The sequence below is a fragment of the Sipha flava genome, unplaced genomic scaffold (assembly GCF_003268045.1).
Source record: "Sipha flava isolate LNK unplaced genomic scaffold, YSA_version1 39_pilon_pilon, whole genome shotgun sequence".
NCBI lineage: Eukaryota > Metazoa > Arthropoda > Insecta > Hemiptera > Aphididae > Sipha > Sipha flava.
The window spans coordinates 1,968,869-1,989,427 of record NW_020273107.1 but is presented as its reverse complement, the minus strand read 5'-3'; the positions used below and the strand labels follow the sequence as shown (position 1 = coordinate 1,989,427).

General features: G+C 32.7%; 1 protein-coding gene across 3 annotated transcripts in view; it reads left to right on the top strand.

The window, feature by feature from the left end:
• Nucleotides 1–20,559, top strand: part of LOC112688573 — a 44,843-nt gene that overhangs the window by 16,060 nt on the left and 8,224 nt on the right. The window contains exon 2 of one of the 3 annotated variants that reach the window (XM_025561834.1): nt 15,784–16,321. In XM_025561834.1, coding sequence (XP_025417619.1) covers nt 15,985–16,321 — 337 coding nt within the window. In that variant the 5' untranslated portion in view covers nt 15,784–15,984. Of the gene's footprint in view, nt 1–15,783; nt 16,322–20,141; nt 20,229–20,559 lie in introns of those variants that run through there. The other 2 variants (XR_003149070.1, XR_003149069.1) reach the window with 2 other exon arrangements.

The window sequence follows — 20,559 nt, the reverse complement described above, 5'->3', positions numbered from 1 at the left end:
GCCGAGATAAAGTATACTGGCCTACCGTGTACCGCGTGCAAACAACGGCGGAAAACCGTCCCGTACACGGATTACCCGGTCCCTCTGCACGACGTTTTGTGCGGTCGTCTTTACGGTTGAAAGTCCTCGGACTGCGTTCGCATCATTCGACGGGCCTTTCGCCCGTCTACAAACGCACTGCGCAAGCTGAACCGAATCCATATCGTGTGCTATGGAAATAAATATTAACGACGATTTCGTGTGTTATAAAACGCGACGGTTGAATTGAAACCGAATCATTAACCAACGGAATTCGTACACTGATATTTGTTTAAAAAATAAAATTGATAATAAATAATAAATGAATAAATAGAAATGTTCTATTTATTTTGAAAACTAATTATTGACCGTTTATGATCCTGCCGTTGAAGCGCCAGCCTGGAAAATGTATTTTCTACAATATATTTACTATTAGATCTCGACATTACGTGTTTTGGCCACAACAAGTGTATTGTTTTAGATTAATATAATTAGTAGTAAGACCCTAATGTACTGCAAAGTGTATTTGAATATAGAGCTCTTAAAAAATAAAATAAATATTTAAACCATCACACGTGGTTTTTTTTTTTTCAGTCGACAAAAATTCCTGTGTCTGACGTTGAATACACATGTACTTATAGTTTGTAAATATAATTCAAGTATCAACATACAAATAACAAAGTATTATAAGAAATAGTTTATAATACTTTATTATTTGTATAATGATACTTGAATTATATTTATAAACTATAAATACTCGTGTATTCAACATAGAATCCGAGAATCTTAATTGACTGAGAAAAAAAAATTACTGTTCATGAGTATTCTTAAACTATTTGAACTTAAAGAATTTAATTTAATGACATAACCAAATTGTTGATGATCCAATGATAACATAAACTTTGATACATTAATATTATTACATTTTATGCATATCTAAAGATTCATATTTTACAATACTTAACAACATGTTTAACGTCGAAATGTAGATTTACAATATTTTAGATTCTGATACACCGAAATGTCCATTATTACGCAACTGTTTGCATTTTAAAGTATTCCCTTTTCAAATGACTTGGCGTCAAAAATCGAGTCCTCTAAGTATAGTAAAAATAGTGTAAATACCAAACCTTGTCTAAACAAGTATAAAATTACTTTCAGATTTTAAGGAGTTTAATGTAGTTAACAGTTCATACATTCATGTATGAAATTCGGGTATGGGCGGTTTTCACCAAAAGTACGTATATACCTTTTCTTTTACGCCGAATGGTAAATTGGATGATTCTTTTTTCTCCGGAATGAAAAGAGCTAGTTTAGTATTTGGACAAAATATTGAACTATTGTATCTACATTTCGAATTAACTCAAAAAATACACCTATATAGGTAAATAAAAATTAAACAATTCAAGATTTCAATAATATTTTTTTATTTTACATAGGTTAATGTCAGTTTATTATTCATAAATCAAATTAAAACGGTGAAAATTAAGATACATTAGATATATCTCATAAAGGAAAAATAATTAACATTTGACGAATTTCGTGTAAGTTTGAACTTATATAGTAATAAGAAAAGTGATTGTATATTTTATTATGTGTATGAGATTGAAGTAAAAATAAATATTATAACTTTTAAGTATTAACAACTATTTTTTTTGTTACTACCATAATTGCCACCATCTCGTTCGTTTTTTCACTTTGGGCTACTTTTATAATCATATATAACATATTCACATAATTTTCGAAATTAATTGTATACAGTGGAGCGTCGATTATTCGCACGTCAATTATCCGGACCCGTCAATTATTTGCACTACAAAATTTTTGAGTACAAATTTATTTTTAGTTTTATCATTCGTTATGTTATATCGTGTACTATAATGTTATATTATATATAAATATAATATATATATATATATATATATATATATATATATATATATGTTTTTTTTTATATTATGTATGAATATTATATTTAGTATTATATCTAGTAAATTAGTTTTTAACTTTATATTACAATTTTCAATGGTTGTTTCATTATCCGCACAAATCGATTATTCGCATCCCCTTCGGTCCCAATTAGTACGGATAATCGACGCTCCACTGTACTTAGAAAATTTCAATAAAAAAAAAAATATTACCTTGTATTGAATTTACGGTATTTTTTACTCATGAATAAAATCGTACAAAAATAGAATAAAACAATTTTTTGATTTTTAATTAGTTTATTTATCTAATTAATAATTGTAATAAATAAAAGCATCCCATAATATTTAGATACTAGAATAACTTTTTTCATTTGGCAGTAAAGTGAATTGACAGAAAAGGGAATTGACCAGTTTACGAATTGGCGGAAAAGGAAATGGTATTGTTTTGACAAAAACGGGTATCCCCAATAAAATTCTTTTTGTGTCATTCTAATTTTAAAAACTGAGTTAAATTCGTTGTTGCTTTAATGATAAATATATTGCATGAAATCGAATTGAATCGCTTATTTCAGAAACCCCTTAAGTACAGAAATTTAAACTTTCGAGAAATTAATAAAAACTTCGCATTTTTCTAAAAAATTTTTTTTTTCATTTCTGGAAGTAGAGGAAGGTTCTATAGATAACATCGAACATACTCATATAATCATATGCTCACCAAAATTAAAGAGAAGGGGTAAATTTAAACCCTTTCCCTTTGCAATTATGGTGTTTCTGCAATAAAATACATTTTCAACAATAATTTTCGAGTTTTAAGGTAATAATAAGTTTAATTTGAGGAAAAATTAACAAAGTAGACTTTTGACAAACTATTAAAAATTAAATTATTACAAATAGATGTTAAAAGTATCAAAAAAATATATTTTATGCAAATTAAAATGTTTTAATTTATTATTACTGTTCTTCATATTCTGATTCGTCCATTTCTTCCTCCTGAGCTAATGTTGGCCAGCTCAAAATAATGTTATAGAAATCTGAATAGTCTGTAGTATATTCCGAGAGCTTTTCAAGTCTTCAATTTTTTTTTTTGTTTATTGGAACTTTTCCAGTAGGGTAGGCTTTGGTAGTTGATAAATCAGGAGATTGATTGGTTTTTTAAAAGTAAACGTAGATGAAGAGATACCATTAATGAAGGTCTTGACTTCTACTTTTCCAGGTAAGCGATGTCTAAAAATAAATTGTTTGTATGAAGATACTTTGAATATAATTCGGTCGTCCTTATGAATTCCTCTTCTTGAAGTTTCGTCTGATTTTACTGTTTTCTTGTATGAAGATGGCCACCAGATTTAAAACTCAAAATTTCGTTTGTTTGCACTTCGTGAACGAAAAAACGACTGCACCTGCTAGCCTCTATGATAAGTTGAGCGTATTGCTGTGGTATATAGATACGATCTGTTTTTCTTAAGTCTTTTTATGGAACCAAAATCCCTATCACATGGCAAAAACGAGTGGCCGCGAACTGGAAAAAAATAAGTGATGGCCTGAAACTTTCCTCAATCGCACAAATTCATAAGAAATCTCACCACTGTATGGTTTTTGTTCTGCCCAGCTGCACCATCACTAAATAGAATAATATTCTATGTGTTGTTGGGGATACAGTTTTCAAAATAATGTAGTAGAAAAGAACAAACCTCATTCGGAGACTTACTAGCTTCTCCTTCATGGTACATATACATTTTTGCCTGATTTGTTTTTACGTCATGTATACAAAAAATATTTACCCATAACTGACGCATATAAAACACCTCTTGAACAGGTTTGTTCGGTAAGGGTAAGTTTGACATATAGTTAAAACATTAAACGACTGTGTTATCATCTTTATTTTCTTTGGCAGTATTTAACTCGGTATAAAATTTTTTGGCTCTTCTTTTGTGTAATATAAGCTCACCAGCTGCACCCTGTTTAGCACTCTCACTTAAAGCTGGATCTCTTATTTTCGTGTTTAAACTTTCGCACTGTCTACACACATCTACTTGTGGTCGACCAAAGGTAAAATCAAAATTTTCTTTGAAATATTTATAATATAAATTGTATTTCACTTTGACTGCTAAATCTGGGTAATCTTTCACAAACATTTGATGCATTTTTACGATGTTCAATCGTGCATCTAAATACTTTTTAGGTTTTCCTCCATAATGGGTATTTTTAACACTGAACCGATTGATGTGTTGATGAATTTTAACACAAATGTCACCGGGTATAGCGTTTCCACTAATATTTTTTTCACGTTTGTCTTCTGGCATTTTATTATTTGAAAGAAGAAAAATAAGTCTACGAACTCGATCTGCTGTGATACCATGTGTAGCGATAAAAACATTCTTACAAACCGTGAAAAACTCACCATTGACTCGAAGTTTATAAACATAAGAGTTCTGTCGTTTAAAATTATTTTTCTGAAAGTTCTGATCACCACACTCCAACTCCTCGTCGTCTATCTCATCTACGATTATATTGTTTGTGTCATTACGATTTTCTGTAGTTGGTATTAACATTTTACATTTTGTACGACGTTTAATTTTCTTTTTTTCTATCAACGATTGTAAATAAGTGTCCTGACTATTTTTATTTTCCATTGAGTAAAATTTTATCCAAATATCACTCAACACTTCCTTTGTGATAAACTTAAAACATTTAGCAGGGCATTTGCATTTTATTTCATGAGGAGTTTTTTGACAAATTTTCTTACCTTTATAATTTATATATTCCTTTCCGTGATTTCGGGATTCCTTAATGATGTTTCGTTTGTAAGTTTGTGGACGGACAACACCTTTACTTCTTTTATTCGGAATATCTTCATTAGATTCAGATTCACTCGACATTTTAAGACACAGCAAATGAAAAAAAAAGAATAACCGAAAATCAACAAACTAAACAGCTAAATTAATATATGTCATTCAAATATTGTGTGCGTATCGTCTAAATATTACTACAGTAATGCATAACAGGAAGGGCGCAATATTGTGTTGCCTCTATCGTAAATGAAAATAACTGAGTATTATAAGTGCACGTGCTTAAAAACCTGTTTACAACTACAAATGCATTAAATTTATAAATAAATTGTATTTGAAGAAAAACAATAATATGATTATTTTAGTGCAGAATGTCATGCGATGTCACTTGTAGGGTTTCTGCTCTAAACATATTATTCCAAAGACGCGATTAGGCGCATAAATAAGACGCACATATGAGATTTCTGCACAAATCGATACGTCTACTAATAGAATACAAGAAAATAAAAAATTAAGTTGTTTTAAAATTTTTGTCATTTATGGGGTTTCTGTAATAAGCGATTCAATTATTAATGTGTGTTGTTTTATTTTTTTTAGTACTTTTGTAATTAACTATCAGCATATTTCGAAGTACAGATGGTACAATGGTGGTCAAATCTATCTAAACATTACTTTATGATTGACATTAAAGGATTTTATATTTTATATTATTGTACGAACAGTTTTTACTTTCGCAGACTGTTCGTTGTTTAGACATAATATTTGGTCTATTTAAAGTATTATAAAATTGAAACGTGTTTATCTTTTGCTAGCATAATGTTTTTATGCTTTTAAGTGATTATTTTATAAAGTGTAGTTAAATTGTATTAAATATTTTTTATTAGGTATTGTTTAGATATTGCACATAATGCAATTTAAATTATTATTAGTTCACTTTTCTTTTTATTACAATTTAATTTTATGTATTTTAATTAATAAATGCTACGCATGCCTAATTATTTCGGAAATGCTACATCGAGAGGTCTAAAACGCATAAATCTATACAGGTAAAAACCTCAACGGAGTTAGAAATTCATAAAGACTTTTCAAATGCATTTAATATTTTTGATTTATGGAGTGAATCAAGGGAGCTATTAGTTTTACCATTGATTTTATATTATAAAATCAATGGTTTTACATAAACATACGTGTTTTGTAATACAAATAATGTATTACAATACAAACATACGGTATGTAAACGCGTTTATTTATGTTTTTTTTTTTTTTACGAAAAAAATATGTATTTTATTTTTAAATCTAAACTTTTCATATGGCATATAATATCGATTGGCAGTTAAACTGATATCGTAGTTTAGACGGGTAGTTTTTTTTTTCAAAATTCCTAGTAGTTTGAGAAAACGGTGGAAATACGCAGAAAGAAATGTAAACACGCTTGTTTTCATAACAAACTTCGTGGTTCGTATGTGAACCGAGTTCCATTCATGATAGGTGATTGGTTTTACGATCGATCAGTATTTTCGATTTCAGGACGAATCCCATCAACGGTTTTGGTCGAGACAAGTGAAGTGTTTAGAGTGTCGTGGTGTTTGTTTCCGTGCGAACACACCCGTGGGTATATTTAAATGTACATACATATATCTATTTAATATTGCTCGAAACAGAACAAATCTCGTATTAATCGTTTTCGATTAGAAATCGCTCTGCACAACTGGAATGCGAACGAATGCGTCGTAAACTTATACGAATCACGACGTAGTAGCTAGAATCAACGGATCTCGAGTTTCGTAATTCAAAACTGTTCAGCGTTCATTCGAAACGAGCTACATATAGCAACAGCCTACACGGTTTACCTTGCTGTAACGTCAACCCGTGCGGGCCCGAAACCGTTAACGGGTGCGTGCCTGGCCACCGCAAGAAACATGTTGATTCCAAACGCAACCGGATGACAGGGTTTATCACTCACCGAGGAATGGGCTAATGGAAGTTCAAGAATTTAGTTAGTTATTTTTTAAATCTATATAAAATTTTAAAATAACGGAATATGTTTTTGAGTCCCTTATAAGTAGGTAAGTTAATTTTTTCACGATAGTGACAAATTTTATATAGTAACATTATTGGTATCGATTTTAATCTGAAAGTATTTTAAAAATATAGGTATACACATATACCATGGTAATTAACAACAAAAATGAGCTATTTACCATATTTATAAAGAAATATATAAAATAGGTACCATATTCATCAATGACGATTGACGATATTTTATAAAAATTATTAGTATATCAATATATCATAATACTTGGCTTTGTAAAATTATTAGCTTAGTTCCATGGAAAGGGCTAATGTTCCTTTGTCACTCCCTTAAAGCCGCCCCTGCCAAATGATCCCGCGGTTTTTGTGGACTCGCGCCTGGTCTTCGCGACCCCGGAGACGACGACACCGATCTGGTGAACCCCAAATTATCTCGTACGCCGGTCACAGGGACCGGCCGGAACCGGTGATAACGTATATTATAATTTAAGTACATGCGTACATAACGTTATGTATATGTAAATTGATTCCAACCGGCACCGACAAAGCATTCTTTGCTCGAATGTTTTGCCGTTTCGTTTTACGGAGCTTGCCGGATTAGTGTGATTTATGGTAGAATGTTTCGTCGTGTGAGCGTGAATCGGGCTTCACGCGTCGGTACGGTTTGAGGAACGTATATTATGCGCACGTTTACCGTTTTCACGATTCGTCTGAGCGCAAATCAACTGATTGAATTTGTTTGCAAATGTTTCGCGATACGTAAGCAGCATGCCGTATCTGCTAACGATTCATGGCGCGCAGAGAAGGGCTAGAGCCCTGGCGGGGCTCTGAAAGCGCCCGTCGTCTCAGTTTTTTACATACGAACAAATCTTATTCGCCGTAGTATAAGATTCCAATTTGAATATTTTTACCGTACTGAAGTGTGCACACAAGTAGTATGTATGTTTCGGCCCGAACAGTTGAAGTAAAGGGAGCTTGGAACCGATCGGCCCTGGGGCCCTCAAAAGTTCTCGCCGGTGCTGGTGGCGCGAATTCGAACGCGCCGCATTACGAACCGCCCCCCCCCAACATAATACATAACCAACATTTATATCATACCGTTGCTATGTTCACGATGCCGAAAAAAAAAAAAAAATGTAACGGTTTTCGTTTATATTTTTGCACCGTTGTACTCGATCGAATCGAAACGTAAAGCGTCAAGCGTTTGTTCGCCCGTGGATATTAGCGAACGCGTTCAACGCGGAACGATGTCATTAGCTGCGGGCACTTTTGATCGGAAACGACGTGTGACGCGGGGGCGCTTTGGAATTCAGCTCGACCACTCCGCAGCACACCCCCGTAACCGGGCCGCCGGCGATCGTTGCGTACGATCGCGCACCGGTTGCCCCCGCGGCGTCGTCGGAATTGCGAAACGGACCCCCGTGCGCTGTGTGCGCACCGCGTCGACGTACGAGCCGCTGAGCACGAAAACGTTGTTTTTGGACGTTTTACCGTAACGTTTTTATTTTTGTTCGTTTTTGTTTTTTTTTAGTTTTTTTTTTTAAACGTCCGGCCGAACGGCCCCCTCGTTTCGGGTCGCGCGCGACAACCAATGATAACGCAACGGCATACGCACGCGCGTCCGTGCGCGTATTATTATAATATCGATCGGCGGTCGTTGTTCGATGGCAGCCCGAAAACAACGTCGTCGTCCGCGCGGTGCCGTCTTGCCGCGCAGGACGTTCCGCCGAACACGTCGCTCGCAACGCGCGCCTGTCATTATTGCGCCACCTGTTCGTAAACGCTCGGCCGCCCGGCCGCCCATCCCGTCCAACGGAAATCCGACCGACCGTCGCGAATTCAATCCGGCTTCCGGGAATCCGGGTCCCGAGTTCTTACCATCACGACGAGCGTCACGGTCGATTTTCGTGTTCGGGATGATTTTACGCGACACGCGCGCCTAATAATTATTACACCGTTACATTGTTAATTCGAACCGCATGATAGCCAGCGAAAAGGACAACATTTGGTCGTTTATCAGTAACGAGTAATTAATGATAGACCTCGCGGTTCAGCCTTTCCCCGCCAACGTTTTAAAAGTTACATTAGCGCCCCCCCCATGCGTTTTCCTACGCGATTCCGTGTCCGGCATCCGAGGAAAACACCGGGTCGATAGTCATACGCACATACGTAATGCGCTACACGTTTTCAAGTAAACGTAAGCGTTCGAAAAACTGTTTGTTTTTTGTCAAGTCCATCGCTTGATGGATATTTTTCTCCGCGTTACCCACAAATCGACCCTAATAAATGTTTTTTTTTTCGCGCAGTTACGCGGAGGGGGACAGGGAAAAAAGAAAAAAATTAAACATTGACTGATGGTTTCGACTATCTATAAATAACAAAGCGTAATGACGATCAGGCGACAGGTGACCGTGGTTATGGAAATAAATTTATCAAACGCACGCCGAGTTGATGGAGAGAATCAATGATAAACGATTTAGTGAACGGCACGACCATTATCCATATTTCCCCCCGCGTGCGCTACCGTAATATATCTACGGAGTCGTAATAATCGTAATGCAACGGTGTTATGGTGATAATTCGTGTACGGATTTTGAAGGCATTTGCTTTTTTTTTCTTTCTATTGTTCTAAAACAAAGCCATGTCAGCTACAAATTCAATTTATACTACTCGCACGACATTTTATTTTGCTTTCTTCTGCTTTTAAATTACATTTTTTCAAAATATGTTCCAAATAAACGTATTTGAAATTTTTATATTAAATAGTATTCCAAATCTTGTTCAATCATTTCTTGACAACCTTTCCCCGTGTGTTCAGTTAGTCACGCACCGTATGGTATATAGCAGATTAATTTATCTTGAACGACAACAAAGACAAAAATATACTCTTGCTCTGGAAATTATATACTTAGAATTACAGTTTAGTTTTTGTTATAACACGTTGTATAGTCATTTACAAAATACAGAAGTTTATTAATTTTTTTTTTTTTTTTTTTTAAAACCCACTTTTAATGCTTTTTTAGGCTTTTTTGAAAGATTTATATAGCTTGATTATATATATATATATATATTTAGTTATTTTCTTTAGTATTTTATTCCTTTAAATTCTGTACTGTAGTAAAAATACACGCATATTGTCGCGGCATGTGTGAACCGTGTAGCTGCTGCGGTGAATTTAAATAATACAATTTGTCAATCGAAGTGTATGTACGCCTTTGGAAATCGGTCCGTCTTATTGAAACACAATATAATATTGTAATAATAGACCGTGAGCCTGCTCGAGTAGTGTCACCAAACGCAGGACCAGATTTAGGCGAGGGCTATTTGGGTTGCAGCCCAGGGGCCCTTGCAAATTCGGGGTCTCCACAATTTTGTGATATTTAAATAACGATACAGAAAAAATATTTTATTTTTATTTGCACATATTTAATTAGATAGTATTGAACAGTTGGACATTTAAAATTTAATTTTTATCGAATTAATAATATATGTATTTGCGTTTAATGATATTGATTGGTGTTTTAGAATCTAGATAAAATTTCCATTCAATTAATTTTAATTACTTGACATTATTATTTTTATACTTTATTATTTAATTACTTTTACTATACAATTTAAACGATTCGTATTTTTATAATGCAATTATAATATTATGATGATATTATTCAAATTCGATTTAATTGTTTTTATGATTATTTATTTTTAAGTAAGTGATTAATTGTTAGGTACTACGGCTAAATATGATAATAAATATTATTTAATAAATAAAAAAATATATTTTTTTGTTTATGTATAAAATATATTGTAGGGGCCAATACATTTCACTCAGGGGCACCGCATACCTAAATCTGTTTAGTAAATTGTTATGTGGTCTAAGAATTGTAGAGATGGCAGAACACAGCGATATCGGCGGCGGAAAATGAGCATTGTTTTTTTTTGTTTTTATTAATTTTTTAATTGTTGTAATCCTATAAATGCGGATCAGTTTCTTTTCATATTTAACTGTGTACAATATAACCCTGTCAAAACTGATGACGGTAAAATGGATCGGTTTACGTCAGGTATACTTATTATTTAATAATACGAGTATATACTTAATTAGCCGATCGTTGTGCGATAAACTTGAAAATATTATCGAACACACTCGTACGTGACAATGTTTAAATTTTATTGTGGTGATAGGGAAAATTGAGTTGAATTTCTAAACACACATGTTACAACCGTCAATTTTTATAACTTGTTATTCGTTAATTGACAAAATATTATCGCATTAAATAATTTAACAGATTTGTTGATAGTTTTCAGAATATATAACTGAACACCTGTTTACGTATAAGCTCTCTAGGTAGTTTGTTAAAACAGCAGCTGAGAATAGATGGAAGAACCAAAAACATTACCAACAAATGATATAGACATAAATATTGTTAAAAACAAAGTCGGGGAAAAGTATATTTTTTATTTTTTTGTTTGTGTTTTTTTTTTCATATTATTACTACAATTTATACCTTAAGCTTTACAAACAATTTCTTCTTCTCCTTCTTCATTGACATCACAACTTTTCAATAGCTTTTGCCACCACTGACACCTCCTTCTACTTTTCTCAATTTTATACTTTTTTTTCCCAATCCGGTATACCTAGTTTTTCTAAGTCCTGCTTTATTCCATATATCCATCGCTTCTTTGGACGTCTTTACAAACAATTGCTAAGATATAAATATAATAACGTGAGATAGTAATTCGTTAAAAACTATGTTTCGGCCAAGATCATTCCGTGCGACGTCGGGTATATTCAGATAGTATGTGTCTACATTTAAATCAACGATTGAGTATTAGTGAAAATGTAAATAACTCACTAGGTATAATAATGTCAAACCTCTTTTCTATCATGTCCTTCATGTTTAATTAAACGTGTAATCTTGTTTGCTGAATATACTTATAGTATTATTTTATATTCATCTGAATGGTAGTTTTAAGAATCATAATATTTTACCTGTACATCTAGCTAACATCTTATGGGAATAAGAATTCCGACAGAATATATTTATATAGTTTTTGCAATTCTTTGTGTTGATCGTTTTTCGTGCGATATATTTCACTTTCTGATCGCAATGTCGGTTGTCACTCACTTCAATTGTCAATGTACCAGATAAATATATACGGGTCATACGCTTACTCGACTATTTCCCCTATGATGACTGTAAGAATTTATCATACCCAGTACGCCCAGTGTCTCCTTGAACTTTGTGGTGCTTATTGAGTTGACTCGGTTTTTTATAATTTTAACAGATAGTTAATGTAGAATTCAATCCGAATGTGATCGTTATAATTTTTTATTAACAGAAACATTAACTGAAAATGAATGTGACTTGATAAATCGTATAACTTTTTTCTTGGTTTGCCGTTTAAAATAAAAATATTACTCGTAGCTACGGGCTTTATCTAAAACATTCTAATTTTCAAGCTCAAAACGAAATAGAAATACAATTTCTCACATATTATAGAAATATTTATTTGATATTTAAAAAAATTATAATATTTGACAAATGTTCAATATCCATTCGCTATACATTTTCAAACAATGAATTAAGTATTAGATATTTAAAGCATTTTAAATGTTCATTATTTTTGAATATTTGTTATCGAAGTTAATAAATTCTTATTGCATGTTTCAGGTTCAACATAAAAAATACAAAATATATTGTAAAAAGTTTTTATTTTAAATATTTAAATTCCAATTAAATATAAATATTGTTTCAATCGTCATGATTAACAAATGCTGTGTGGGTTATTTATTATACATCTGTGTAATGGTTACACTTCCGTCTTACTCCTTTAAATATTATCATTGAGTTCTATATGCTCTTAATACTACCGAATCAATATGTGGTGAAGTAAATTTAATTTTATTATTGTCTTTATTTATTTTTATAGATCACTTTGCATTAAAAAAGAAAAAAAATTGATTATAAAATGTTCTCAAATTCACAGGCTTTTAGTTTTTTTTTTTCAACTAAATGTCCGATTATCATTTCTTTCATAATTTTTTTCATCAGATTGGTCAAAAGACCATTTTTTATTTAGGCTTGATTGATTTATATATTGTTCATTATTAAACTTAAGCATTGCTATGTTAGTAAGAAATTGTATTATTCTGTCATAATTAAGTTGAAATTTAAGTTTGAAAATTTCGAACTTTTTTTTTAAAAAAAAGAAATATCTATAATTTAGAAAAATCAAAAATTTCAAGTACCTAAAACAGCTCAAAAGGTATTAAAATATTTCGAAACCATGAAATACTTGAAATTTTTGAATTTTTCTAAATTGTAGATGTTTCTTTTTTTTTTTTTAAAAAAAGTTCGAAATTTTCAAACTTAAATTTCAACTTAATTATGACATAGAATTATACAATTATTTACTAACGTAATATTATTATCTCTATTTTATTTCCTACATCATTAAGGACTTGAATACTTAAAATAATACTTAGATTAAAATTATCGTTGTTTTATAAAACACCTATTTATTTTATACATACGGCATTAATAGTTACATGCAAACACTCGTACAAGTATTTATTTAATTTTCAGATTTGAATGTTCAACATGTACACGCGGTTACGGTTGTATTTATGGTTACTATGGATCCAAATATTTAATTTTAATTTTCGTATAGGTTTAGATCATTCACATATTGTTTAATTAATAAATATTTATATTTTGTTTATATTAAATTAACCACTTATATAAATTAAACTGACTATTGTTAATTTAGTCAATTCTAAATCATACATTTATAATAATGTGAAAAATCTAGTAAAATAAAAATAATATTCATTCGTATCTGTAGTCGAGGTGTGAAAAAAAAACTTTATGGGGTCGTGTTGGACTACGATTGTTGGGGAAGGGGTGGTTAGTTGATGTGTATTCGAGAGACGAGTGTTATTATTCGCGATAACAAATCGGTATTCGCTAGTACAGATCGTGTGTGGCGAAAATGATCGACGAATATGGACCCGAAGAGAGAATGCGTATATTTATATATATATAAGGTGTAGCCATCGCGGTGAACAATGAACATTATACTATTATTGTATACTGACAATGTCGTAAGAAAAATCGTTAACAATCACGTTTTTTCCTCTGTTATATGTTATACTGTACGTTGATAAATCTATACCGTTTGCGGGTAGAAACAATCGCCTCACAGCACCAATCAACGGTGGAACGTGACTTATATACATGCCCGTGTAAGTTTGACAATGGTAAATTATTATTATTATTATTATTATGATATTAAACGGTTATTAATATTTTCCGACCGTTCCTCATGCTCTGCGGTTCTGTTCACGTCATTACACAACGGATGTGGATCGTGGTATTTATCGGTTATGATTTTCTAGGACTCAGAAGGTTTCAGCAGTGGAAAATCGTAATCAATTCTTATACATGAGAAGTGTTTACTTTTCTTTAATCGTAATTCCTTAATGCTACGAGCATGTTTCGTTTTTTGGTACTTATACTTTGTGCAAACAATAATTACTATGCGTACTCGTACTTAAACTGATAAAGCGTTTGGCTGATTTGAGATTTATGGTTTACAAACAAAAGGACAAGAATAATCTCTTCGAGGGCTTAAAATAATTATAGATTATTGCCGGTTGAACGTAAAAAGTTAGGTAAAAGTTTTACTACGAGAAACGTGGAGAAATATTTTAATTGCGAAAAAAATAAAACAGTACCTATTTGGTGAACGATTACAAAATATAACATAAACGAAACAGAAACAATGAGTTAAATTACAAAAAGTATACGTATTTTCACCGATATCATCCTTCACGTGCATAACACTACGACTAACGAGTTGGAGTCCAACGAGACGTTCTCGATATCGTTATGAATTTATAATTGATTTAGTTTCTCGGGTCGAACGCGCGTGGAATATAGATTAGTCGATTATCATTTAAAAGCATGAATTCGACGTGTGTCCGATGATTATGATGGAAGGATCGTATTAGTGATATAATAAGCTAAGTATGATGCATAGTTTTATGGTACGCATACACTCCTCTGCCGCTTTTTCGTCGGTTGTACATTATATTATTGTGATGAGCAAAGACTCTGATTAATCGTCAAATTATTGTCAGACTTGACTACATGAACATATAAACAATTAATTATTTCATATTGTAAATTGTAAAAAATTCACTATTTTTCAAAATAATAATATTTATTAAAGATTAATAATATGAATAATTAGGATTAACGCTAATTTGATGGGTGAATATTCGTACCGAAAAAAATTAAAAAAAAAAATCAAGATGTTCGGTTACAGGCAAAAAAGTTTGAAGTCACGATAATAGGTGAACCAATGAAAAGTGGCTTAAGATCAGCGCCATATTTATGTGACATAAGAATAAGACACGACTGTTGTCATAGTACCTTGTTTATTATATCATACGGTGTTCGTAACGTATTGAGTACGACCGCAGATGTTTGACAAACAGGGCCATCGTATTTAAGATTTTTTCGACCAGGGGCGTCAACATTTTGTTTCTCCTCCTCGCTAAAGTGTAAAACCGAAAATAATTGTCCTTAAATATTCATTAAAAAGCCGCTCGAAATTCATTTCCCCTTTCTCAGTACACTTTTATACAATATTTGTGTATAATTTATAATTAATATCAGATCCAAAATAGTAACCGAATAATTATAATTACAAATACATAAATTTATAGAACATTGTATTTTATAAAACTGATGACCCTTAAATAGTTTACTACCTTTCGGTCTGAATGTCCCATCCCCATACAAACCAACATTAAACCAATACCTATATTTTAATAAAATACTCTAAAATAGATATAAGCTAAATATTAGAAATGATTTTATAACGTAACGTTCATTTTTTATATAATTTTATTTATTCTTAAATAATTTCCACTGATAAAGCGAAAAAATCGATTTAGTTTTATTTTGAAGAACCACCGTAAAAATTTAATTGCCTCCTCTTAAATATTTCAGGTGGACTATAGGTTCCCAGAAGCACTCTTTAAATACGGCACTGTTGACGGATGACTCGCAGACGGTCGTGGGCGGTGCGTAGTGGTTAGTTAGCTGTAGTGGACTTGAGACGGCCATAAATAACGATGTACGCGTTCGACAGAAACGATCGGAACGAGTTCACGAGAGGAGTAGGAGGAGGACGAGGATGGATCGGCTAAAATGATCGCTGTCATAATCGTAGGATTGTCGACGATGGTAAACGCCGTTAGGAAGACTAATGAGGAACAACGTACACGTAGCAAATGCCGTTGTCGTGATTCATCGGCTTACCCAGTAATAATCCACCCCCTGTACGTGTCCTGTCGCATTTCAGTCGCACGGCGGCTAATACACATCCTGTTCCGGCCGGGCCGTGGCTCGACGATATTATTCGCGAAACGCGACCGAACTCGAGAGCTAACGTCGTCGCACGCGAAAACTCGAAGGTCGAAACCTCAGAACACCTCGGAACACCGGACGCCGTCAGGGTCGCTGAAATCTTTTCCGCGGTTCAGAGGTAGAGATAGTATTTTTATTGAATTGAAATATAAATTACAACGATTTTATTTTTACATCTATTGAACGAATACATCTTAAAAATTAACATTTATGAAAAGAATACGTTCGAATTGGCACCGTAACACAACTAAAAATAATGATGCGACAACGCATTAGATGTCGACGCGCGATAATATTTCAACGAATGGATGGATTGGATAAGATGTATTGTGCTGCATAACAATTTATGTAATCAAATGTAATTCAATAATGTAGACTTATTTCCGCAATTATTCTTAATTTACGGTAAAAATGATCAATTTCAAAAATCGAAATGTCATAAAAACGTGCGTTGTTTATAGTGCTCCATATTTAGAGGTTATAGATTTATAATAACCCTAAGTTATAGGTTATAAATGTTCCTCTAGGAAAATAGTGAAAATGTCCCATTCCCGAAAAACGTCCGTTATTCAGAGGGGTCCATTAAGAGAAGTTTCACTGTACTATACTAATAGGGACGATGAGAGTAATATAGTGCGAATGTTATGTCGGTAATCGTAAGATAACCATCAGGTGCTGGTCCGATCGAGACGTTATTTCGATTCGTGGATCTATCGGTTTCCCGCATCTTGGGCGGAGTGATTAAAATAACGGATGGCTGAAATGTTGTTATGGTCCACGCAGACTACCAATACTCAAGGCCGTAACTGGAAAAAAATTTCAGGGGGGGTCTAACATTATTATTTAATACAATTTATAGTTAATAAACTATATTCACCGCTAAAATATTTCTACTTTTGAAAATTTCGGGGGGAGGGGTCCGGACCCCTGGACCCCCCCCTCCAATTATGACCTTGCCGATATTGATTAGATCGCGATCGCAGAAATATTTCGCATATCGTTTTATAAGTTTACGGATGTTCCAGATTAAGTTCTATGAGTAATAAATATAGTACAGCAAAAATAGTTTATAATGTGACCTTAAATCGGAGGAATTTATAATATAATACAATATAATATTGTATCGGTTCTAATGACGTTTATGAATTATTATACGGATATCTTATGGCGGTTGTATTTCATGTCCTAGAAGAATTTGGTATCTTTAACGACGACTCGTTTCGAGTAATATCCGATGTTTCGTATCATTCGCGAAAATGTACAAATCGACTACATCATTTATGCGATGTCGAACCGGCGTACCGTGTTCGCAAATCGTCTGGGAGATGGATCGATATGGTTCGGGGTTGTTAATAAAAATAAAAACCCTAAAATGGCCGTATACACTCTCGTTATATAAGACTCGAGAAATTACCTGATCGAGTCGAATATTTTTTTAACAACTTTTACCATTTTTAATTGATTTTTTTCGTCATAACGGCTAAACATATTCGGATATGCTGTGCGTGTGTACGTTAATAGTCATGTACATACGCTATTGAGTATCCGAGTAATAATGAGAAAAAAAAATACGTGATACGCGTTCGAGGAGGGTACGGCGCGCGCATTTGATCTGCCGCCGTCGCCCGAAATCGCGGACGAAAGACAAAAGAGAAAAAATTGAACATTCTAAGTAATAAGATCGTGTCTGAAAAGCTTAGTGCGTATTGCAATCAATATAAAATAATTTCTTCTCCCAGGAAATTTGTTCATCTTTGATCTAACAAAATATTGTTTTCACATTGACATCCGTTTAGAACGAACGTTTTTTGGAGTACCCTCGTTTACACGATTTCGACTGAAACTGACGGGATTTTGTGGAAATCATGAAAATGAAATGCATAAAAAAAAAAAAAAATTAAAAATTAAACCATAATAATCGAGCGTTTTATTTGCGACGCGATTCCTTGATTATTATTTTTTAAAAACTTACATTGATACGGTTTACGGAACATCTACGATGATATTTTTGTATCAGTCAACTGAATATTATATCGTTGAATATATTCAGTCGTCATTGCAGTACGATATAGTCACCGAAAGATGAAGGGAAGAAGGGTAGAGGCAGCGAAATATCTGCAATGCGATATTCAACATCAAACAATACTCGCTTTTCACTTGTTTTCGACAACAACTTGTAGACGGCCCGCTATCACTTGAACACCAAACATTTCGGTTGTTACGAACCGAACGTATTACGTTCAAAAGGTGTTTTGTCGGATTTAATAGAATTTATAGTTGAATGGACTAAATTATTTTGTTTTTCGATACGTTTATTAATTTCAGACAGAAAGTGCTACCAAAGCGTTACTAACACGATTATCTTTTTGGGATAATTCATAAACAAACAGCCGTTGTGTTTTGTACATACGATAAATCAAATATTTGTGTAACGTTCTACGTAGAGATTGTGTGTCTGAAATGTCTGAGAGCCACGTAACGTATTTATCGTTCTCCGATCAACAGTGCAACGCGTGTACTAGTTTGATATTTTCAATATTTCCTGGTTCACGTGTTAGAGTTTTTTTTGTCAACCACACGTGAGAAACAAAAAAAAAAAATTCTGTAGCGGTTCTGTCAGCGTTTATCGCGATATTCCCTTACGTTCAAACGATTCGTAATCAACAAATATAATACAATACAGCACATTTATCGCCAAGCACCTGTGAAATCTAAGTTTTCTCAATCACAAGTTGTTTAGGTTATTTTTAAAATTATTTAATAACCGTTTTTTACTATTGGGGGTCCGCCCTGTAAATTATATTATTTGAGTAGGCACAACGTCATACGTTTATCATACCGCCCGAGTGACATATTTAAAATTATAAGCGATTTGAGATAGTACATGTGTGTGTGTGCGTGTGGGAAATTTAACATCGTTATGTCGTTTAAAATAAAAATGAAAACTGTTTCATGCATCGATTTTCGTTTTTACGATTCTATATTGCATTCGCATGAACATATAATAAACGTATTTTTAAATTTTGTATAGTATAACAAACTATAGTATTATATACATAATCGGTTGGACGCATATTTATGTATACACATGGTATTATATTTCGAACGTAAACATTGATATATACATATATATTGTACTGCAGTAAACGTCGTACACACGACACTCCGCTTTAATATTATTAACAATAACCGGGGTAAACTTTTTTCGCGTGACGTTTTTATTCCACATCGATACGTTTTAATGGTATTAATTTTGAATCCAAAAAATTAAGTTATGATCCGCATACATGCGCACGCGCGCGCGCGCGCGCACATACACACACACACTCACACACATACACACACACACACACATCGAAAAATCTTGAATACCTTTATTTTTTCAAATAAGTCAATCAATATCATGGTCGGAGTGTGTAAGTGTGTGTGTGTGTGCGTGACTGTTTCGATTGTATGATGCAGAAGACCTCTATTTGGCGTGTTTTTTTCGCCATCTCTAACTTATACTATTTGAAAATTGTACGAAAATTCAAAACCTACCAGGTCGATATCAGTGAATACTATTTAAAGGTTTTCCAATAACATATAATATTACTTGACAATACTACGCCAACTGAAAAGCGAAATCCGGGTCGAAATCAAAATATTTACGTTCGCCCGTTAAGGATGATACTTTACGCAATCCGTGTGCCGCAATTATATTTTTATACATTAGATATACGCACAGTGGGCGAAATATCGATTATAGGTGGACAAAAATAAAATTTTCATTTATCGTATAATTGCTTAATAAATTTATATTTTGTTTATAAGGTTACTATAGACAAGATGTTATAAAAATTATCAGTAATATTCAAGAGATAATGCTATTTAACGAGCTTCAAGTTGTAAACAATTTTTGCAATAAGTAAATAATTGGCCTGTTGTACAATATTTTACGTTATTTGCGTTTGACTTTTCGAGTGGTAAGAGTCATTAGATTGAAATATTGTGTATTTTATTTACTATGGAGGATACTAAAGAAGGTATGTTTAAGTCAATTTCTTGTACTAATAAATTTAACTACCCATTTGATAGTATTATAAATGACCAATACAACATTTTACGTTTAATTTTAAAAATTTTAATTTTAATGGTAGTTTAAAAAAAATGGTCAATTCTGACCTCTGCAAATACTATGCTAGATCATTCTTAAGTTCATAAAATTTAACTGTACATATATTTTATTTGCTTTTATCTGCGTCTATTAAAATAATAATTATTTTTGTTAGGTGTTATGCGTAGAGAATTATTTAAATTTTTAAGAAAAAATGAAAATATTAGACCACTGAAAGTCCAATCTCGAAAAATCATTAT